Source organism: Strigops habroptila, chromosome 10 (genome assembly GCF_004027225.2).
Source record: "Strigops habroptila isolate Jane chromosome 10, bStrHab1.2.pri, whole genome shotgun sequence".
Classification (NCBI taxonomy): domain Eukaryota; kingdom Metazoa; phylum Chordata; class Aves; order Psittaciformes; family Psittacidae; genus Strigops; species Strigops habroptila.
Window position 1 is genome coordinate 11752610 of NC_046359.1, and position 24211 is coordinate 11776820.

General features: G+C 45.1%; 1 protein-coding gene across 2 annotated transcripts in view; it reads left to right on the forward strand.

The window, feature by feature from the left end:
- The window catches only part of KIF25 (kinesin family member 25), a 42392-nt gene extending 30204 nt beyond the window's left edge, over positions 1–12188 (forward strand). For both annotated transcript variants that reach the window (XM_030499987.1, XM_030499988.1), the window contains 6 exons: positions 21–170; positions 1219–1395; positions 6062–6213; positions 8750–8947; positions 11279–11434; positions 11994–12188. In XM_030499987.1, the coding sequence (XP_030355847.1) occupies positions 21–170; positions 1219–1395; positions 6062–6213; positions 8750–8947; positions 11279–11434; positions 11994–12151 (991 nt within the window). In that variant the 3' untranslated portion in view covers positions 12152–12188. The remainder of the gene's footprint in view (positions 1–20; positions 171–1218; positions 1396–6061; positions 6214–8749; positions 8948–11278; positions 11435–11993) is intronic.
- Positions 12189–24211: the final 12023 nt, after the last annotated feature.

The following is a 24211-nucleotide window of genomic DNA, read 5'->3' on the forward strand; positions in this document are numbered from 1 at the left end:
AAGGCCCTTTTAACTTTCAGGTACAACGTGTGCATCATGGCTTATGGGCAAACCGGAAGTGGGAAGACATACACAATGTTGGGACCGCAGCCAGAGGAGAACTTTGCGTTTGCCATAGAAGATGAATCAGAACTTGGAATTATTCCTCGAGCTACTCAAGAAGTGTTCAGGTAACAACCAAGCATCAGTGGCAGTCACCTTAAACTTTACAGAAAGGATGAAATACTGTTTGTAATGTATTTATCGTTACAGATTTCAGCTTCACAGTGATTAATATTTATAGTTTCTCTGACTGCCATTCAGTATTTGAGTTTTGATATTAGGTTTCTAGTCTCTCTTCTGCTTAGTCTGATTTTCCTAAGAAAACAAGATTATGCAGTCTTGTTGTGTGTTATCTGCCCATCTGTCTTTCAGACTTCTAATTAACTTTTGAAAATGCTTCAACCAGAGTTGTGGGACTCCAAGGGATAATTAAGTTCTTACATGTTTTGTGAAGATCGACAATTGGAATAGATTAAAAGGATCTAGATTAAAACCTGGTCCCCAAGAAGAATAATAGTAGAGGTTTTAACCACAATCTGTTCTTACTTTGAGAATTCTTGGATTTTTCAGTTTAACCTAATGCATGATTTGAATTCATACACTGCTATGTTATAATAGAAGAGCCATTAGAGGTTTTTCCAGCTAAGCTCTTTCTTTTGGAGAAGGGTATAAGCTAAATCCAAGATTCAATTTTGTACCAGAATAACTAACTATGTCTAACTGTAAATACTCCCTTAATTTCTGAGGTTGGGGACTGACAACCTCTTACAGATCTAGCTGTGCAGATTACCATCTCTGCCTGTTCATTGCTTGCACTCTGTCAGACGTTATCCGACCTTGAGCTCTGAATGCAATGTCTAGCAAAGAAATGGTATAAAAAAAGTCTTAAGGAAGGAGGGAGGCTAGTAGAGAAAACCAGTTGAAGCTGGAACAGCTGTTTGGAAAACGAAGTTTTATTTACTGCTTCATGTATGATTTAACTGTATATTCTGATTCTTCAGCTTAATGTTAGTATATGGCTGAGGCAAAGCCCTTTAATAAACACTTTTATCAGATTGTAATTAGATTACAGTTAAAGACTAGATCTTTCTTTACAGATTGTTTACTTGGGGTTTAACTCCAACATTTTTTAGCTTTTTTTCTTCTTTTTTTCCCCCCCCTATTTTTATTCTCCAGGCTTATTTCAGAAAAGCCACCAGGAAGTTACTGGGTTGAGGTTTCTGTTGTAGAAGTGTATAATAATGAAATTTTTGATCTTCTGGCCAAAGACAGTTGTGGAAAAGTATTTGGCGTCAAACGCGATGTTGTCACAACCAGAGAAGGAAAGAGCGATGTTCCATTGCTTACGCATGAGTAAGTACCTGATTTGGTCCTTGTCATCTGACCATCATCTAGTGTCAATGCAACGTACAGCTGTCACAAAACTGCATTACAGGCACCAGTTATCACTTCTAAACAATGAGTCCTTGCTATATGCAAAATAACAGCTCTCATTGTTTCCATTTGCTCAGGCTATTAGACTGCAGTGGGCTGCAAATGTCAAAATACTTCCAGAAACAACAGTAAACTTGGGTTATACTCCTCTATTAAGCACCTTCCACTCAGAATGCCTGAAGATGGCTGTGTATTTTGTTGTTGCTAGATCTATGGCCTCTCATCAGCTGCAGAAAAAGAAGGGGTAACCAGTTACAAAACACTTTCTCTTCAGTCTTACTAGATTATAAAATGTACAGCTTATAACAGTAACATATGTAGTTGTAGAGTGTTAGCTTTCCCTGCATGCATTGGGGTTAAAAAAAATACTTTAGAAAGAATAAGATTTTAAGTGATCTTTTAATATAAGTAAGTACCCCTCTTACACTGCTTAGTGCTTTGTTTTCATAACTGGGAGCATTTGAACCCATAGTTCTTGAAAACCCAGGTTCTTAAAACTAAAAGCTAAGAAGTAAGCTAGGCTTCTATCCATTCAGTGTTAAGATGTATACCTTCCCCGCATCGGTTCATGGTAAGTTGGATTCTTATTTACACATCTTGATGGTATAGGGAGTGCTGAGGTATTTTAAAATTACAGCTCTACTTACATTAATGCTTTCTTGTACTTAGTAATCATTATAAAGGCTTGCTCTAGTTCACATGGGAATAATTCCTGGTGTTACGTATGTGTAGAATACAAAGCAAATGTATACTACTTTCTTGTTATATATAAAACGCTTGGCTAATTAGGCTGTAAAAATCACATGTTCATAACAATTCAACTATTAACAAAAGTAAATTTGTTTCAGATGTTTCATTTTAGTAAGGGCTGTATTGTTTATGCTAGTATTAAATCAACATTAGCAAATAAAAATTATGACACGGAGTACTAGTGCCACCAGAGAGGCGATGCTACCCAGTGGAGTAAAGCTACTGGGTATCTCCTCGTGAGCATGTGAACAGATTCCAGAAGGGAACATTTCTCTTGTGCACTACAGAGAGGTCTAGAAACTTAAAAAAAGTCATACTCTGCTCCTAGGGCAAATGATGTTTGTGAAAAGAAACATCTTGCCCTATTGAAATGTTTAGCACAGTATTATAGGGTTTTTTATGTTTCTGAGGGAAACACGATGGTTTTCTTCACTACTTATAATAATTGTTTGTCATTGTCTAATCTGTACTTTTCCAGGAGGAATTAGAAGTCAGATATGAAAAGCATCCCTCCTTCCCCCCCATGCCCATTAAAATAAAATACACCCTCAGTGGAAATAATTGAAGGCAGTATTTTTGTCTTGTGGGACTTAGTCACATAAGCAGACTCGTAGTTGTTTGCTTCTGTGGGTTCATGCTATTGCCAGCAAGCCTTGATAAAAATACAAGAATGTACTGGAGGGTTGCACAAACATACTTTCATTCTACCTAGTTATACTCATTTATTGACTTCTATTTTCTAGCCCTTGAACTGCTCACAGAAAAGTGGGAGCCCAGAGAAATTGTAAAGTGCCTTTCTTCACCATGGGGGCTATGTAACTCTCCTTTCTTTCTATGAAATAATAATCACTGCAATATTCTAGGATGGATTAACATTTATATCTAGGGTATGCCTGCTCTTCAGTCTTGAGGTTAAATATGATTTCCAGAGAAATTCTGCATGCTTGATTGCACTCTGCATGCTCTGTAAGAGCATGGAATGAATTAAAAATGACTGGAGCTTGAAGTGAAGATCCTTTTGCCCTGTCGGTATTATGCTGACTTGTAGGTTTCTCAGTCTCTGTTCTTGGATTTCACCAACTGTGACTCTACTCCAACTTTTAGTGTCTGGTAAAGGCTCTGCTGTCAAGGGAATGAATAACTTCAGAAGTTGGGAGCAGAGCCTAACCGTTGTGTGCCGAGTCTTTCTTGAAGGAGCTCATCTTTCTCTTTGACTGGAAAAAAAGGAACCATATGACTTAGAAAATAAGATAGGTACAGATAGTGCGGGTATGATGGGAGTTAAACTTTCCCTGCTTCATCAGAACCTCCAAGTAATTTTTAAGTATAGTATTTCAGCTGGTTTCATTCCTGAAAAGTGCCTACTCCCCTTCCCAAGGGATCTTTGCGTAGTTAGTGGGTGATCCATCTCTTTTCCTAGGCTTTGGGGAAGGGAGAGCTGAGATGTAGCTTGTGCCATTGAAACAAGAACTAGAAGCTACAATAAGGTTTCATTTGTCCTTCTAGTTAACATAATGGCTGCTCTCTTTATTTCTGTAAATTTTAATGTATGGTAAAGGAACCTGGCGCCTTGAACTAAGCACCTCTTAAAACCCACTTAATCAATTGATAAATACTGAATTCTAATGCGAATATAAATAATAATATGGATTTGTATCTCAATTACAATGCAAGCAGCAAAAAAAGTCCAATTCATAAACAGGTTATAGTAATAATTACACAGAAAGGTTAATAAGAAAAAGCAAACCCAAACAAAGTAAGGGAACCATTGAATGAGGCCACCCAGCTGCCCGAAATCTAAAGTAAACAGCTGGTGCTTTGAATAAAAACACATCCTCATTTGTGATAATATTTCATCTAGAATATATTGGCCTGCTGGGTCGCATTGGCTTCTCCATATATCCAGTAAAGTCCGTAGTCTCTTCTGCTAACATGTACATCTTACTGAATCACAAAAACCTCAGTCTCTTTCTTCTTTTATGGCTTGGTTGACTTTGGAGAACATTCAGCATCAAATTTTTAACCTAACCACAACAGGGCTTCTCTTTGTAGGATCTGGCCCTGGAACGTGCAGTACATAAAGCATGATAAAGTTGTAGAGATTATACTAAAAAATCATTAGTGTCAGTCCTGCTGAGAGGCTGCTGTGCCAGCCCTGCAGCACTGGGCTGGGGATGCTGTTTATCTCCAAAGTCAACTGCAGTTTCTCAGTAGGAGACCAGCACTGACAGCTTAGTCCAAGGCCTATCTTCTTCTGCAGATGCTAGTTAAAGGACAGCAGCTTGTAGCACTGACCCCTTGCCAATGCACAGCAGCAGCCTGCAGAAGCCAACAGCCTGTTGCTGCCTCCTAGCGAAGGCTGCTTACCTCTCAAACCTTCCAGTCCTGGCTGACAGCTACTGGAAAATGCAGTTCAAAACTCAGGAAGGTAGGGTAGGATCTGCCTCCTTGGACTTGAGGCAATGGTCAGATCACTCCAGTGTGAGGCTCTGCCTTCTCTGCCAGTAGGAACTAAAGCCACTACTTCCCTGCTGGTGCCAGGTCAAACCACCAGGGAGACATTGCCAGTGGCTGTACAGAGGTAGAGATATTAGAGGAGAGGCCAGCATGTGGATTGACATGCAAAGTCTGTAGTGATCATTTAGCTCCTGCAACCCTGGTTACACAAGGAACTGCTTTTAGGTGGCTGCTTCTCTTCTTAAGTGTCTGTAAGCATGGTTTGGCTAAGTGTTCTTTTGTTCTTCAGATGCCCTTGCTTTATTTTCAGAAGAAATTGTTTTACTTGGGTATAGCTCTTTTGTCTTCAAGTATGGCTGCTCTTAGCATAAAATAAGCCTGTGCCCAATGTGACTTTCATTGAAATCAGCCAAATCTAAGTCACAAAGCCCTCACTTTATATCACGTCTGCTTTTGCTCACTGCAGCGGTGCGGAACCAAGCCTGCAGCCTGTCAGGAGAGTTATTAATGGTGCTGGTGTTACAGGGCATTCAGTAATCAGGCTGTGATATGCAGGCATGGTAATTTATACCCCCATCTAGAAAGTGATGTTCAGGTGATGTAACTTGCGTGATCATTGAAGGCGGCAATGCACTGACAGGAAAGGGTAGGCAATCTTACCTTGTTTGTTTTAAACACTGCACACCTGGGAGGAATCATAGTGGTTTTCTTCCTTACCAAATCAGTTTATTTCACTTTCTGTGTTAGGTTTTTGCCCTTCAATTGGTCATATTTACATATTTCTGAGAAAGAAAATGGATAGTACGAGATAAAATGGTCTGTAGAAACTTATGTCTGGGTATTCTGACGCTGTACTGGAGTCCCTGCTCATTGAACTGTGTAACTAACCTTTTTAGCAACAATTCTGGATTTAAAGGCAAAATATGATTTCCAAAGGCCCAGAGATACCTTTTTCACCCCCAATTCTGTACCTCCCACAGAACAGGAGCTACCTTAACATAAACTGGACAACTCCACTTCTGTAAGACCAGATTCTAGGAATGTTTAAATCTGTGCCTTCTCTTCCAAAGTGTGGAGGTATAGGCATTTCAGTCACTTCTAGAGCTGAGCTACATTACCTATACAAGGCTGGCAGGCCACTTCTTCAGCACTTTCAGTACGACATCACAGCTTTTGTCTTGAATTTTCATCTTGGTCTATATCCCATCTGAAAAAGTCTGTAATACAGTTGTTTGTGCAGCTCAAAACTGAGATTAGTATAAAGAGCTAGAAGAGCGGGGAAGTGGAAATGCTCAGATTCATGTCTAAGTTGTCAGCTTTCTTGTGCGATTTTTACTGTGAGTCAGTTAAATCTTCTGCTTGTTTCTTTACTCCCTAGGACTGTTGAAAATGCATCTGAATTTTTGCATCTAGTTAACAAAGGCCTGCAGCTGAGAGTCAAGCACCCAACACTGGTGCATGCTCATTCCTCTCGTTCTCATCTGGTAGTTACGTTGACCATTACCACAGTTGTCTCTGGAGATAACTTTGGTAAGTAGGATGTTACTAAAATACATCTAGAGCCAGTTGGTTTTTGAAAAACAGCCTGTGGACTGAGACATTTTCATATTTTTTTTCCCTCCTTTGTCCAATGTTTAATCCATTCCCTCAGTTCTTTTCCATTTTTTAACTGCTACTCACCTTCTTAAATAAGAGCCCAGTTTGATGTTTGAATGCTACCGAAAAGCTTTTACTTTCATAAAAACTTTTAACTTTCCTTTACATATCTTTACATATGTAAAGAAGTTCTTGAAGTTTTATAGCATAAAACAACTAATGAAATGTTATCAATAAATGTTAATGAAATAATATGTTATCAATAAGGTATAAGATAGATATCAATAAGATAGATACTCAAATATAGTAGCTAAATCACTTCATACGACGACATACTCCTGCTAAGTTTGTGGTAAAGTAACCATGCGTTTTAGGGACCATCATATGCTTTTGGGTGAGAAAAAAATGATTTTTTTTTACCTGCTGCCTTGCAAAAACATGCATTAAATTCAGAATCTCTCGAGCTGTTAATAAAAGGCCACTGTAGGAACAGACAGTACAGTTGTCTTATTTACTATGGCAAAACCTGTATTTCTGCTTTTCCTTACCACACCAACAGACTTACCAGTTTATTGCTTTAGGAATAACTTTATCCTTGGAGGTTAACTTTGTTTTCTTTTTGCTCATGTTGTAATTAGGCTCTCTGCTTTCAGTGCTGTGGTCCATCTCCTTCATGCTCTGCAACAACAGTATGGGTTTAGAAAATGGAAAATACTTAACATTTTTTCACTTAGATTACTATCAGAAATTAAACCAACAATATTAGCAAAACAGAACAGTGCCCTCACTTACCTATGGGCCTTGCCAAAAGACACAGTTACTTCACAAGTTGCAGCTCCAGTGTTCCAGATGTTAGCTCTTGCCAGTTCCAGATTGGTGTCAATCGGACAGGAGTTACTTTTCGGAACAGTTTGCACTGTGAGGGCACCAGCCATCTTGTCTAGTCCAGACTTCCCTTCACCACTTCTCATTGCAATCACTCTTGTATGCCATGTTTTCTGGTAGCAAAGCTTCACAGAAATGTCTGATTTATGTTGAATGCAGACTAAGGCTTCCAGCTCTTGGCACGTGGATGAAGATGTGCAATATGGGGGGTAGAGCAGCACTGCAAATGGGACCTCACTATAGCAGCGTGACAGCATGTTCTGTCTTGTTTAACAGGAGAAAATCCTGATTTAAAAGCTAGGTGCAATTGTCAAGTATCTCAACACCGGAGATTTAAGGCAATTAAGTTAAATAAAGAGTCATAAAGTGTGATGAGTTCTGCACCTAAAGCCAGGGTTGACAAGCCAGCACTTTTTCAGGTTTGATTAAAGTCTTTCAGAATTTGTTTCAGTATTATCTATTGTTTGAGGAGAGCAGTTTCTTAATTTCCTCATCTCAAACTGAAGAGGAGTGAGAACACTTGTGTTTACACTCTATGGCCTAAAGCCGTTTATTCTGTGTATACTAACACAGCTGCTCTGTCGACACAGCAAGCAGCTAGCTTGGGTTTTAGCAACAGCCTAGCTTGAGAGGTTGAGAGCTCTGCAACGCAATTTAGTCTGCTCCTTACTCAAGTTTTGCAGCTGGGAACTTTGTACTATTGCAACTAGGCTCTTCAGTCTTCAAGAAGAGAGAAACTCTATCGTTTCTACTACTTGTAGCAGCCTATGTGCCTTTTATTCTTTTATGTCTTTCACAAAGATGGATGAAAACCAAAACACTGAGAGGAAAAAAGAAAAACTGCCTAGGAAAAGTCCTTTTGCACATACTCATGCTAAGCTAATGTGAAAGTAGCTTTCCCAGAGAATGTGTCTTCCTCTTCCTTCCCAGCAGAGAGTGAAAGACATACTGCTGGTGAGAAGAGGAAGGATATGAAGCAGTGTAGTGCAACACAGAACTACCAGGAGTAACTAACCTAAACAAATAGGAGTGATGTTACTGAGGCTAATAGCTCATCATGTGGAGACACAGCAGTGGGATGAGAGCTGAAGGAAGTCTAGAGGGACCAGCAGCAAAAGACAAAACAGCAGAGGCCTGATGAGGTTTTTTTTTTGCCCAGAGCACCAGCAGGTGATGATGTTTCAAATACATAAAACCAGACTTCACAGCTTACTGCTTCCAAACATCCAAAATCTCACTTTGGTTGCAGTCAGTCTAAACCATGAAAAAATGACTCTTTAAAGCCCTTACTGGACTCCTGTTTCTTGTTTTCTGCACAGAAGTGTGAACAATGGGGATATTGGATAAAACACAACCTATACCAAGTCTTGTTACCAAGTGGTACGATCGGTTTGATGAGCAAAACCTTAAATAAGAAAGAAAAAGTGATTCAGCCAGCCCATGCCATTGATTCTGATTGTCTATTGCTTCTGTTAGAATTGCCTGAAACAGCAGATATTGTACTTCCCTTGTTGATGCCCCATTTTTTCCCATCTCAATTTCCAGGGTCAGTGAGAAGCTCTCCTTGTTTTTTTCCACTAACCAGGTACTTCATGGGAAGACGAACAAACCAGTCAGAGACTACACAAAGAGGTTTCCTGCACCTTTCCACAAAAAATGAGAGAGAATAAATCCACCTCTTCTTCCAGAGCCTCTTCCCCAGCACAGCTTGAAGCAACTGAGAAAATGAAGCAAGTCAAAACTAGATTGCAGCTGGTGGACCTGGCTGGTAGCGAGTGTGTTGGTAAGCAAACACATCTGTATGGGCATGGATCCTTCCAGATCTAGGTTACAATAGTAGGCTTTACCTCTTTACATAGGGATACATGCTGCTACCCTGCTTTCACACATGGGTTGGTTTAAACCCACACATCCTGGCATAAACAGAGTTTTGGGGGTGGATTGTTCTAGTTTTACACTGGTACAGTTTAACTGAAAATCTGACTGCATAAGCTTGAAATAAGCCTGGGGCGGCTGCCCGTATCATAGCTATATTATTTGTTCAGACTGGTTTTGTTAAGCCTGTTTTTCTACTCTCAAAATTAGCATGTCTTTGCACAGAAATATTCAAAGTGCATAAATTATTGAAATATTACACATATGTAATAATCAGTATCACCATGCATGGGTTTCTCTGCCTTATTATAGAAAAAGTCTTGGAGGAAGTTAATGTTGAAAAGATAATATTGTTTTCATTGTTTCTTCAAAGCATTTTCCTCCTCCTGCCTCCTGTATGCACACAACAATTTCAAAAACTTGATTATTTCCTAAAGGACAAGCTTTTTTACCATGAAAAGCCATGCAGCCAAACGTACCATTCCAGAAATAATGTTTTGAAAACTGAACCAGTATTATGAAAGAGTCTTTTACTTTACTGCCAAGAATTCTTGCTGTTGCTCACTGTTAAACTTTTGTTCTAGAGAAACCTAACAGAATTCATTCTTTTTCTCATTTGCTCTGGGTGCTGGAAACTGTTTGGTAAACACGTAATTGAGCAACAGGGTGTGTGTTTGTTCTCTCAACCGGGACAAACATCTGCCTGGTCTGGGGCTCAGTGGGCCAGATCCTCCAGTGAAGCCTGAAGAGCTGCGTTCACACAGGTATTAGATGCAGCCCAGCACATGCAGCAGACTAACCTCTGCCACCAGCTGCGCTGCTGGACCTACTCTGATGAAAGTGAGAGAGCTGGTAACTCATAATTGTTCTAGAATGTGGACAAGTCTAAGTGAGCAACAGTACAGGAGGCTTCTCACACACTTCAGCGCCCTGCCTTGCTGGCTCTCCAGCCATCCCAGATCATGTACAGCATTTACAAGCTAAGTGCTCCCTTTTTAGCAAATCAGGTTTCAGTTTGAAAACTCAGCTAAATGCTTTGTGGAAGTTTATCTAACCCAATGTAGATAATCAGCAGTTTAAACATGTACCCCATCACCTATTTGCAGTTTCTGCTTTAGGGCGATACCCATTGTCTCAGGAGTCCATCTTTACTTGCTATAAAAGAAGTCTGGGGATGGCTACATACACAATGACCCCAGTGACGTTAGACTGAGATACAGACTGTGGCAAGGTCTTCCAAACTGTTTTGATCTGTGCCTCTCTGCCAAGAGACTTTATCACTCCAGCCCCATCCCCTCCTACAGTCACATTTCTCCAGCCCTCACTGTCCAGACTTCTGGGGGTTTTGCTATTACTGAACCTTTTCACATTTGCCTCTTGAACACCACGCTTGTTCTCCCAGTTTGGAAAGTGCTGTGTTCCTGAAATGGAAGAGGTACAGACAGGAGGAACTCTTAACTGCACACTGTCTGAGAGCTGAGCTTGCAGCACCCTTTTAAATCAATGCAATGTGATGTGTAGACCAAACCTTTCCAGTTGTTCAAGGGCAGTATAGCTATATACCACCATGCTGGGCGGATGGTAGAAGGGCATCATTTTCCTGTATCAGTTTCCTTACAGCAAATCATACCACAAAGCAGCACCTTGCAGACTTCGGTGAACATAAACCCCTCACACTTAGAGCTGCTGTACAGTTTTGTTGCTGCAGCTTATGCCATCACTGTCACTCCTGTTTTTCCTAAGGAATACAGATGGGGCAGTTAGTTAACTGTTATAAAAAGTGGTGGACCACAACAGGCTTCTCTCTGCGGGACCCTGTGGACTCATGTTTTCAATCAAAAGCAGCATTGTCTTGTCCGATCTTATGGTGTTCCTACTTTCTCAGTTCCCTGTTCCTAATACGTATGGAGACAAGATGAATTATACAGCTGAAGAGAGCAGCTTTAACATGAGACACTTCATGCAGGCCATCTGCCAGCACTGAACCTTCTTTAACCTTCCTTCAAAAGAGCAGAAGTACTGAGCAATGTACTAGCAGTCCAGAGTGAAAAACCACTGCACCTTGCTTTTGGCATGGGTGGACTGGAAGTCATGGTTCAGAACTTGTATTTAAAAATGTTCCAGCAAAAGTAAATGATACAGCAACATTTTGATACAGAAATGATACAGAATTTTTCACACATTACAGTTGAAGCAGCTTTGCTTTGTCTTACCATTGCCTTTTTCTACACTGCTGTAGGTATGTCTGGAGCGACGGGTGCAGCACTGAGAGAGACCTCATTTATTAACCGCAGCTTGTCTGCCCTAGCAGACGTTCTCGGAGCAATAGCAGAACAGCGATCTCACGTACCGTATCGAAACAGCAAACTCACACATCTGCTGCAGGACTCCGTAGGTGAGGGATGAATTTTTCCTGACTTTTGTTTAACAATAGATTTCTCTTCCCAATCTTTCCCCTCCTTTGTTATGTAAAACTAGAGGGTGATCTCGTACTCATCCGTTGTATGTGGGCCTCTGTTCAAAGACTCTGGCTTTGGGGCAGTGTGAGTACACAGTGAGAGTTTTGAACTGCTCCTGAATTTGGCTAAGCCTTGCCATTCCCAAGATTCAGTTCAGGAATGCACTTGTAAAAAAACACATAATCTCTAATGGGATCATGTAAAGGGTAATAATTGCATTTCACTAATAGTTTCATGTCAGGTACAGTTTGCAAGTTAAGCTTCAATCTTTATTACTACAGGGTGTAGTCACATATTTGCACATTCCTTGACATTATGTTTGGGTCACTTGAAGGAGCTGTCTGTTGTCAACAGCCCTTCTCATGGGCAGACTTCTGCTTCATAAAAGCAACAGCAGGTAGCCTACACTCAATGTTGTGTAGATCAGTACGTTACCAGTGTATAACCTACTGAAAATAATGAGTTAAATGTGTTTTGTTTGTTTTCTGCTTTTAGGGGGTGATGCTAAGCTGTTGGTGATGCTGTGCATATCTCCTACCCAGAAGTACTTAACAGAATCAATGCAGTCTCTGGGCTTTGGAACTCGTGCTCAGCAAGTTCAGAGAGGACAAGGCAAGAAAAAGAATTTCCCAGTGCTGAGTAAAGCAAAATAAAACCTAAGACTCCTGTGGATTAAAGTATTATTAATGAGTTCCTCAGACTGAAATGTATATCGCTGTCCTAAACCCATTCTTTTAGATATCAACTGCCAGATAAAACAAACAATCCTCAACATGGCATTAGTAAGTCATAAACCTGCTGATAATGTTCGTGCTCCAAAGATAATAGCAAGTATTGACAACAGCTACCAACCATGGTGGAATGGCAGAGAAATAAATCAGGCTTTTTTAGGAAAGCTACTTCAAGATGTGGTTTTGGCGACGTGTTTTCTTTGGGCAAGCAGAACTAAATCAACAGAGCCCTGATTTAGGATGGCTTCTGAAAGGCCAAGGGTGCATTCTGTTTTCTCAGTAGAAGACAGAAGTCTAAATATCATTCCAGTGCTTCAAAGCAGCAAGTGAAATACTTCCTTCCAGCTCAGATTAAAACAAGACACATCATTGTGGCTTGCTTTTCTGTCTAGCACAGATGGGGTCACTCCTGATGCACTATCAACAGGTAGGAATGTAAAGGAACGCATCATCTGTATCGAGTGGAGTTCTGTTCTCTGGTTTTAGGAAGTAATGGCACTAGTGAGAGGGAGAAAAAAGGAGTAAGGCTCTATCCATCCCCCTGGAACATAGCTTAGGAAGCAAGTGAGGGATTACACGGCTTTTTGAAAACGGGTTAAATGGCTGGAACGAATCCCAGCGCTGCTGAGTTCAGCTTTGCCTATTCTTGGGTAGGTTTTTTGCTTCATGAGTGATAAAAGGCCCTGAACTACAGATCTTAATAGGACCTAACTTGCACAGCTGCTTTAGTAGTAGCCTGGCCTTTTGTTTCCCCTCACACTTCTGATGCAAGATAACCACACCAGAACCTTGAAGATGTGCCTACACGTTAGAAAAGGATAACTACATGCTTCCCATCCATCACATGAACAAAACACCAAACCCCCAGTTTGTAATATGATGTTTGTCATCTTCAAGAGGCTTTCACTCTCTTACACCAATGTTGAGACAGCATCATGCAGGGTTTGTGAATGAAGTTGCACTGGGAGAAGTTTGAAGGAAATTCAAGCACGAATTCTCAAGTTAGAGATGAGAAGCAGTTCCAAGATGAGTAGCAGGGTTCAAGAAACATCTGATGTGCTTTATGCACTACGTTACTGCCCAGCAGAGACCTCAGGATCCACTGAATTTTTACCTCCAGCACTCACTCTGCCTCTAGACTGGGAGAGAGGTCAGTCACTGCAAGAAGGCTTAAATTGCCACGGCCTGTCCAAAAGGCTGGAGTTTATAGTACTCCAAGTCACTTAACCTTCACAGGCATAAATATTTATCCAGAGGTTATATAGCATACTGGATATTATTGGAATTTCACCCTTGAATATATAACAGCTGCTATTTTGCATGCAGTGCTCTACTGCTCAGAACATCAGCATCTCAACCAGAGCTGTAATAATACTTGTCTTCCCAAATAATGTTGTGAGGGTAAAAATGCCTTAATTTTACCTGATTCCAGCAGTAACAGATAGGTAGAAAAAGAATCTGGACGTGGGACCTCAGGGAGCTGAATTGTCACTAAAGCAATCTTGGGTCAGAAATTGTCAGAGCAAGGAACGTTAGTCTGAAAACAAAAGGCAGGAGCAGACCACATTCACTTTAGTCTCCTGACAGCTGTGCTACTAAAGCAGCCTGGATTACAGCTCGAGGGGAGGTTAAGTGACAAGGGAGGGCTAGCTGATTCCACCAGCATTTTTAAGTAAGTAAGTTCCTCAAATATTTTTAAGGATTTGGCATTTCCAAAGTGTTAGACAGAAACATAACTTGTCAGGAACTGCACTTTCTTCTCTGGAGCTGCTCTTCAAAACTTGGCATTTATTTACAAGCTGTGTGGTAGGGGGAAAGCAGCAATACTGACTGTTAAAGCTGAAAAATAAACCCCTCAAACATCAGCAAATACCAAAAGTTTCTACATTATCTCTGCCAAATTGTGCATGTGCAGCATTCCCTATCCCTGTTTTCCTTGTCAGCACAGCGTATCACTCGCTGTTTGGCCTGCACAATGAAGTGTACGGGATATGCAAGGCAGCAAAGTTAACATCTTGGTCTAAGAACTTTCAGTCTTGGAATTTCCTGGGTTATAGAGACATGATTGCTCAATCCCAGTGTCAGATATGATGCACCAAAGGACTGAAGGGAAAGTTGCAAGGGTCAAACGGCTTTACTCCGGTGTCTAACCTGAGTTGTCTTCTGCCTGAAGATTCACTCAGACCTGCTAAAGGAGAAACAAGGGTCTTCCGACCCTTGAATTGATGTCCTGGGGTGCAAGGAAAATAACATGTGCAAGGCCCTATACCTCTCTGCTGTATTTCTTTTAGTTTCCAGATCTTTCATGCTTTGAAATAACAGTTATGTTAGAAAAGCAGGTGTGACATGACATAACCACGGAGCTGACTAAGTCTTCTTTTGCTGACTAAATCCTATCCTGATAAACCAGTCATCATCTTGACACTAAAGCTGAAGCACACATACCAACATTGGGAGAAAGAACGTAAGTGATATTGGAAAGCATTCTAAAAAAGGGAGGCAGGAGGTCACAAGCACCAGCTTTGCCCTCTGGGAGGGCAGGGGCACAAACACGTGAGAGTAAAGACTATATACATAAGGACAAAATCCTTTCAGTGACGCCCATGAGTGCATAATCCAGAGCTCAGCTGGGCTCTTGGTGCACTGAAGCAAGAGCACTCCCACCCCTGCTCTACCCTTGCCTGCTCTGGCAGGTCACCGGGGCACCGTTTCGGAGGGAGTGCTGCCGAGTACAGGGGGTCATCTCTCCTCTCCACGATCAGCATGCCCTGGCGGTGGTCAGCATGTTAACTTCTCACTGCAGGGCTCTTGTTCTCCTTCCCCAAGCCCCCCCTGCCTGCTGTAACAGTTCAGCCAGTGCTCAGCTGCATCTCACCTTCCACCGTTCCCTGCTAGCCATAGGAAGCAGGCATGCCTCCACACAGCCCTGCAAGGCACCACAAACCCCAGCTACCAACCAGACTGGCCTTCAGATACCCCTCGAGTTTATTCTGCCTTCTTCCCTGCCCTGCAGATGAGCTGAGCAAACCATTTTAGCAACAGTAGCTAGCAGCCTCCACCTCCTCCCCAAAAAGCCTACATCCATTACTGAAACCACAACAAAAACAAGAGAATCTGGTCTTGTGAATACTTCGGTATTCAGCACCCTGGTGCAGCATGAAGTTGGCCAGGGAGTCAAGGGCATGGAGCTTGACCAGCATAGCAGCCACCCGGGAGGCCCGGGGTCCGGTATTCATGCCAATGATCCTTGATCCCTACATACCACACCAACCAGCTCTAACTTCAAGCTCTGCATCACGGATCCAACACACCTTCTCTTAGCCTCTGCAAATCCATCCCCACTTCGCTTGCAGCACCCGGCTTTGATACGAGGGGAAGGCAGTGTGTAACACGGCAGAGCAGAGCATACGGCGCAGGAGCTGCTCCACATGAGGATGTTTTATGCAGTGCCCATAGGGAACACCCTTGTGCAGGGCAGCTTACCAAGCTCCGAGCGCGTCTGACACGCTGTAAATGCACAGTGCAGTTCATAGCACTCTGCACCCCCTGCAAACAAGTGTTAATCTTCCTCACCACTGAGAAGTATGCTCTTACCCAGAGCCCAAGGAAGCGAACTGATCCACAATTGCTGAACAGTGCTGCATCTCATCACAGGGTTAAAAAAAGCAGTAATTAAACTAGCCAGCGCCTTTGGCCCACTCTTAAGTAAAACCTTGACCTATGCTGATGTTTGAAAATGATATATTTAATTTCCACATGTGGCCTCATGCCTTGGCAGCAGCCACACCACAAAGAGAGTCTGCTCTTGGTTTTAGCCAGGCTAGGGAAACCATAATCAGCGTTGGAAGGGTCACAAAAATGTTTAATTTGTTATTAAATTGCCGATTCCACTTTATGAAGCACTTTCCCAAACCTTTGCAAAATGCGAGGACCAGGCAGAATGAAGCGGTTATTGGAAAAGCCTTTTGGCTCCTGCTGTGGACAAGCAGTTGCAAGCTGATGGGCTTGCAAGCCCCTTCCAGCCAGAGGGAGAAGCAGCAGTATCTGCTTGTGGAGGAGCAGAGGGCCCCAGAGTGCAGGAACACCAAACATACCACTGCCTTTCACAAAGCCAACTTGGCATTCGAGCAACAACAATCATAGCCCAGCCAGATATAAACACAAGCCACGTACCATACAAAGGAGGGCACAGGGTGATCTAATTGAAGGGCATGAGTGAGGGGAAACATTGCCTACAATTCTTTCTGACTCTTCTGAAACCCATTTTTATCAAACCAGGTTTTATCTTGCAACGCATTTGCCCCTTTTGATTTTGTTTGTATAAGGGAGACAAAAATTCTAAGATGAAATCTGAGCCTTCTTGATTTCATGCAAGTACCTCCCGGAGGGGCCAGGGCAGCGGACAGCTGCGTTCAGTCCCATTTACTTGAGTTCATCTTTAGTAAGTGGAAAGGTGCCTGTGGTCTTGACTAAGGTTGGCAACATATCCAAACAATAACCATCCCAAAGCGTTGTTGAAGTATTCCCTGGTGATATTTGGAAGTGTTGCTCCCCTGGGGTCAGGGGAGCAAGGCCTCGCTGATGGCATAGAGCATGCTGAAGCCACGGGGTAATGCATCTTTGCAGGCATCACTCTGAGCTCTTGGGCTGTGTTTCAAGAAGTGATCTTAACCACCCCTTACTTCACAACAACACTCCCGCTGGTGTTCTTACCCAAAATCTCAGATTTTCAGAAGGGATGATCCCTTCTCCCCTTACCCGAGAATTTGAGATTGATCAGACAAAGCATTTGGAAGGGAGAGGGTGTCCAAAACCCAATACTTGAATAACATGATGCGATGCTCCAAATTCACCTTGTTTGTTCAGTACATGACATGTCTCTAATGACCTGGAGATCTGCCCCAGAAAACCTGCTGGAATGCTGGTCAAGGTACCAAACACATTCAGGTGTCAGTCCTAACTGTTCAAACACGGGGGCCTAAATTCAGCAACAACAGAAGGGAATTGCAGTGCTGGAGCTCTCAGAACCAAGTATGTAGCATCTGCTTTGATGGAAACAATATGGGGGGAAAAAACAAAAACCCAAACAACATAGATGTCCAACTCCAGGAACATGAGGTTTGCACAGGCTGGCAGGCTTAAAATTGCACCTCTGCTCATCTCCCTGCGGATCCACAGCTAAGATATCACCCCCTTGTTCTTCCAGCTCCTTTGGCTTCATGCTTGCAAATACCTCCTGCAACACACGTCCCCTCTTAGCCTCTTTCTGTTACATGAAATTACTGTTCTGGCTGGGATGAGCCACTGCCCAGCAGATCACTTCAAGGCAAGCACCAGGAGTGGTTTTCCCTCTCATTTTCCTCTGGACTTTACTAACCAGTTCCTTCCCTCTTCTAAACAAAAAGAACAGAAAAACAACCAAAAAATCAACCCATCCCACTACTATAAAAGGTTTTGGAAGCCACACCAGAAGCTTTGAAGATCCAAGAGATAGAAGATGATCAGACGTTTGGATTTCTGCAGGGTAAGCCTCCTCCACCTCTTCCTGTGCACGCACACAGAGACTCTGCCCACTACATGCTCTGAGCTGGCATTTCGAATTACACGAGCTCCAGGTTAAACACATGGCTGGATTCAGAAGTGCAAGCATTTAGCAGGGCAGCCCATGCACTAACAAGCAGTCCTTCTTCACACTTCAGCCACAGGCCTCTCACACTTCCAGCCCTCTCTGCTTCCAGCCCCAATGCTCCCAATACAACACGCATTACACATGCTCTGATGAATCTCATCTGCATTTAAGGTCCAGCTGTCCACACTCCTTTGCCCCCGACCCATTTCTCAGGTTAGGTGGCTCAGCATGGGCAGATGCACACACACATCCACACACAGCTCAGAAAGTACCCATGCTTGCTCACAGGTTTGCTCCTACTGCGTCTATCCCAAAGTGAGCCATGCACCGCCACAGGACGGTGAGGCGGTCCCTCCGCAGAACAGACCAAGCCCAGCCCAAGGAAGGGGAGGTGTCACTGGGGACACCTCTGCCTGTTTGCTGGCAAGCCTGGCACTGCACAAGGCAGCACCAAACTGCCTTCAGCCAGGACACCTTTCTGGAGAGCCCAGCCAAGCCCTCAGGATACCAACACAGTGTACAGTGACCCCAAATGCTCTGTGAGAGCCAGAGAGGGTTCCACACCACCAGTCAGGCACCACCAGCGCTGCCAGGGACATGGCCAGGCACAGAAGGCACACACAGGATGCCTGCAGCCAGCTGTGCTCTGGGTCACACACAATGCTGCCATCACAGCGTGGCCTGAAGGCAAAGAGATGCCCCACCCCAGGCACAAGAGCACAAACATATCCAGCCTCCAAAAAGGACACCACTTACCTCCCATAATGGTTGGAAAGGGAAGTAGAGCATAACACAGAGTAGTGAGTGAGCCCTGTGAAGTTCTGGCAGGCATAAGATACCAGAGAGACTGACACTAACTCATACAATGTTAACTCATTGAAGTCCCCAAAACAACCATCGGAGTTCAGATTTCATCAGCACTCTGCATGAGGCAGGTGAAATCCCTGAAAACCTCAGTCAGGGCTGAGGTTTTGCCAGACCCTGGCCAGAGTCTCAGTTTAGGCACCTGCTTTTAACAGAGCAGGTCTGGGAGTCCCCTGGCTAAGGCTGATGGTGCCTCCCATCTACTCACCCCAAGCGGCACTGCCACCATGTGAGTCCCTGCAGTGTCCCACCACCGTGTCCCGAGCTGACACCTTCACCCAGCTGCTCGTGCTGCCAGGCACCAGTCTGCAGCCACACAGGGCTGCTCCCAGGAGGTCAGACTCAGCAGCCACAGCACATGTGCCCTGGGAGAGGACACTGCTGGACAATCAACATGTGCAAGGCCAAGGTCCTCTGCAACCCAAGACACTAGAACTGCAGAGCCCTTCTCCTAGGAAAGCCCCAAGCTCCAGACAAGACGAGAGCCACAAACAGGAGATAAAATAAGGGCAGTCAGACATAAAATAACAACAATCAGACATAAAATAAGCCCTGGCCTAATGATGCAATACTCAGAAGAGACTCTTATCAAGGTTCTGCCAAGTTACTGCTGCCCTCACCCATGCCATCACTGCCTGCAGTCCTTGCAAGTTATTCCTTACACCAGCACATGCCATCAGCAGCTTCACCACTAGAACACACCTGACAGAGGGGAGGAAGCAGCAGTTTCCAGGCCCCATCCCTGCAACTGCTTAGGATTTCTACAGCAAACAACATTTAGGCAAGACCAAGAAACAACCAAGCCCTACCCCACCACCCCAGCAGAGCTCTCCTTACTTGTATTCCAGGTAGCTCCTCCACAGCACCACAACACCAAAGCCTGCCAGTAACTTTTCCCAAAGAGTCCACAGAGACCCCGTCTTTCCCCAGGCTCTTCTCCTCAGAAGAGAGCTGATTTCCTGTGCCTTGATTGCCATCATCTGTAGGAACCTTCACCTGGACCTGCTGCCAGCTGCAGCAAGGTAAACACTTGAGCCAAAGGAACCCTTTATTTCCAGGGTTCCCCTTGGGCAGAGGAGGGGGGCCTAAGGACATCAGAAACCATCTCATGCTCCTCCATGTCTGGGATGTTGCCACCAAAGCAGCTGTCCCTGTGCCTCAAGGGGCTCTGTGTTTTACCCATACATCCCATACATGGGAAGGAATTGTACTCGAAGCTTTGTGGGCACCTGCCTGACACTAGAGAGGCAGCTCTGAGCCTGCAGGATGGCATCAACAGAGCAGGGCTAGAGTGGCAGCAACAGCAGACATGGGCAGCAGCTTTGGGGAGTCATTAAAGCTTGTTAACCTTAAAGGTGCAGGGTTGTCTGAAAGATCAGCTGATGCTCTGGCAATGTCCTTGGGAAAGGCAGCCTTCAAGAGCTCTTATCCTCCTCTGTTTATTCTGAAAATAGGATAAAATCAGCACCGTGGCTGTAAAGCTCTCTCTCAGCATACTACCCTATATTTTTCAGCAGTAATCCTTCTTTGGATCTCAAAGTGGTTTGTGTTGAAGCAGATTGGAAAGCACTGGTTTGCACCCTCTCTGTTATTTGCAGGGCCCGTGTTAAGCAAAATCGTGCCCAGCTGCTCCCACAGCAAACCCTGCTGCTCGTCCTTGCTGCAGGATGTGGCGAGTGGAATGCCAGTGCTGGTGGCTGGGATGGGACGCGCCAGGGGCACAGCCACTCCAGAAGAAGGCCTCATGTCTGCACCCCCGGCCTTAAGGCATTTCCCCAGTGTGAGTTTGGATCTAGATGTTCAAATACACGCCCATACTCAGGGCTCTCTTTACTGCCCTTCTGGCATGGGCCCTTGGAACAGTCCTCTTGCCAAATTTTCCCTTCAGCCAGCTATGCTGGGAAGGGTTCCTTGTTTTTCTTGTTACAAGCTGTGAGCCTTAGGCAAAAGTGTGACTCGGAGAGCTGAGGCTTTGAAAAGAAAACCTAGAGCACTGCAACACCTGCAAGAAATGTGGTTAAAGCTGGCAATACTAATAGTGTCCCCCTGGCCCAAGTACCTCACCTGCATTAATGCACCCACTCTGGCATGTCCTTGTTAGCCATCCCAAGAACGGGAGCTCACAAAAAAGCATCTCGTAACCCATTAGCACTTTAACAGAGGGATTATGGAAGCCCTCTGTTCATGTCTGACTAAAAAGACCATAGCAGAAAATTTGCTTTAGCCACAGAAAGATCATGTGAGCAGAAAACCCTCCTTGATCCCAGCTGCAGCTGTGTGTGCCAGAGGAAAGGAGGGGGCATTGCTATTGTTGCTGGTCCCACAAATGCAGAGAGCTCAGAATCCACTTCAGGGGATGCTACAGACAAAAGTCAGTCTGGCTTCCCATGCTCCCTCCATACACACACCCTAAATATAGGAGCGCAGCCCACAAGCCAGACAAGAAAGATTTCAATACCACCACCAGGAACAACAATAAACTGCACCACAGACATTATTTCTAGCGGTGGGTAAGCGCAGATACCTCAGAAGAGGGAAAAAAGCCTCCTCGCTATCATCCCCCAAAGTTAGGCATCAAGCAGAGAAAAGTACCTGGCTTCCTACAGTGCGTGCCTTTGCTCAGGGGTCTCCACTCCAATAGCCAGAGCTCTTTTGAACACACTTGGGTCTGAGATGGTATGGAGGGGAGGGTAACCCCAAAGGCTGCACCCAGCAGAAGAGCAGGGAGGGCCCTTCCAGTCTGAAACCCCTTGGTTAGAGAGCAAGCCACATTCAAAGCTTGCTCAAGGGTGGGGAACGTGGCCATGGGAATCGGCCACTGTTGCCACAGTCCTCAAATAGCTCGGGCTATTTGTCAGCTGGTCATAGCGAAGAGGCCGAGTACTTTATACGGCTAATGCAAACCAATTTTTCCTACACCAAATGCTCTGCTTCTGCTAAAGTATTCAGAGGTATTTTCCATGTGGTGGCTTGAGAATTAAGGCTTCTAGCACATGCCATACCTAATTAGCTAACTGAATATTGAGAACAGCAGTGATTTGAGAAAGAAAAATAAAGACTGGTATAAATACATTTATGAGATTTTAGATTAAAATGTGAGTCTGATATTTCCAGGAATAATATAAAGCAGAATTTTAAAACACCACAGCTATGCTCGCCAATAGCCCATATTCAGCTGCCCCTGAAGTCTACCAGAAAGGATGAATAGGATTTTTGCTCATTACATCTCCGTGGTAGAACAGCAGACTTCCAACACACGGGTTGCTACCTGGATCTTACTCTAACAGCTACAACCTCCTCCTCGCAAAGCCAAAGTCAGGCTTCAGAAGGACAGATGCAGCCAGTACCTGGATGACCAGCAGTGTGAAAATGCAGCATGGCCACGGGCTCGAGTGTGCCCGCCAAAAACAAGGTGCAGGGACGCAACACATGCCAGTAAAGGAGGGGTTGGGATTATTCTGAGGTGGGTTTACTTTATAAAATATCATTTGGATGCAAGAAGTGAAATAATCTGTGGGGAAAAAAGTCCTTCCCGTTCATTTCTCCATCATCCCATCCCATGGGTTACATTGCACAGAATCACAGAATGGTTGGGGTTGGAAAGGACCTCTGGAGATCATCTGGTCCAACCCCCCTGCCAAGGCAGGGCCACCTACAGCAGGTCACACAGGAACGCAACCAGACGAGTTTTGAATGTCACCAGAGAGGGAGACTCCACAACCTCCCTGGGCAGCCTGTTCCAGTGCTCTCCCACCCTCAATGTAAAGAAGTTCTTCCTCATGTTGAGGTGAAACTTTTTGTGTTTTGGTTTATGGCCGTTGTTCCTCATTGGGCTTGTCTTCCATATGCTGACTTCTTGGAAGGGTTTTGTGAACTAGTATTAGTGTTTCACAACCCGGAGCACCACACGCCAGGATTCTCAGAGACTGAGAAGCAACAGCTTTGTCCCCAGTGTAGCTGGGGCATACAACCCTCCATGCAGGACACAGACATGCTGCCCCATGCCCAAGGGGTGCTGCCCCACGGCTTGGGACCACTTTTTGCACAGGATTCAGCTCCACAGGCACCCTTGGGGTCTGCTCGCTCAACCACCAGCCCCGGTGCTTTGTCCTGCGTGCGCCCTCCGGGCTGCTCCCGTTCCACAGCCGGCCGTGTGCCCGTGCCCCGGGGGCAGCGGGCAGTCTGCTCTCCGGCACTGCGCCGACAGGAGCTGCCCGCGGTGTCCCCCCTGCCGCCGGGGACGCGGCACCGCCACGGCACTGCTCGGGCCCGCCGGCAGCTGTGCCTGCGGCCGCTAGGCCCGGCCGCCACCTGCGGGGCAGCGGCCGCCGCGCTCCTCGGGCGCCGCCCCGCGGCCCGGCCCGGCACTGCCGCCACACGGCCCGGGCAGGCGCCGGCCCGAGCGGGGAGCGCCGCGTCGCCCCGGGCATTGCCTTGCGGCTCCTGCCCCGCACCGGCCCTTCAGCCCCAGCCCGGGGCGCAGTGTTGGCGCAGGGGAGAAGCGGTGCCGGGCAGGAGGGGCCGCAGGCGGGGCGGTCGGACAGGCTGCCGCTCGGGAGGACAGGCACCAGCGGCTTGGGAAGACAGCCAAGGAAGCGGCATGGCCGCAGCAGTCCACCCTAGCAGGCAAGAAGGTCCTACTACTTGCCAAGCAAGGAACCAAACAGAAAAGTGGCAAAGCCACTGAGGTATAGGCGACTTAACATTTGCCTATTATTTAATTTTACCTCCACGGAAAGCTCCATGTGTAACCCACTCCCCTCCTTCCAGCATCCCCAGACCAAAGCTCTAAAGTCCTTGAAAATGTATCTTCTGGAAACACAGCAGGTGCTGGACAGAAAAATGAAGTACAAGAAAAAGCCATAAGAACAGAAGCAACATTAAACGTTTTTTTTCTTTCTTTGAATGCTAGCTTTAGTCATCCATTAATGTGTCCAGAGAAAACAAAAACCACAAGGCAAGTCCCCCCAAACCTCACCCCCACAACCCAATAACAACACACAAAAAAAGCCCCCTAACATTTACAAGGGAGCCCTGGTCAGCAAGCTGCTTTGAGATGTGGATAGTGAGACTACAGCACTCCTTCAGAGGTTCATGTGCCAAGAAAAGCCAGACTTTCCTGTACCCATGCCAGCCTCCAGGCCAGCACGTTAGGTGACTTAGGGCAGAGTGCTCCTCAGCACCACGTGGGCTTGTGTGCCTGTCCTTGGATGCAGGCCCTGGGAGGATGCTGGCACATCTCTCTACACCCTTGGGAGTGCACACACTCAGTTTTCTTGAACAATCCACCATGAGCAGCTCAACTCGTCTCTTCAGTCAGATTCAGCTCCCATTAGCATTCCCACTGACTCCAACCTGGCTTGACTGGGTCCTCAGTGCCCAACAGAGGCCCCTATGGCATCATGCTACTAAGAGTGGCAGGGAGGAAAAGGAGTTGTTCCAGTGACTACAGTGCCTCTGGGGTTGCCATCACAAGCCAAACTCAGATG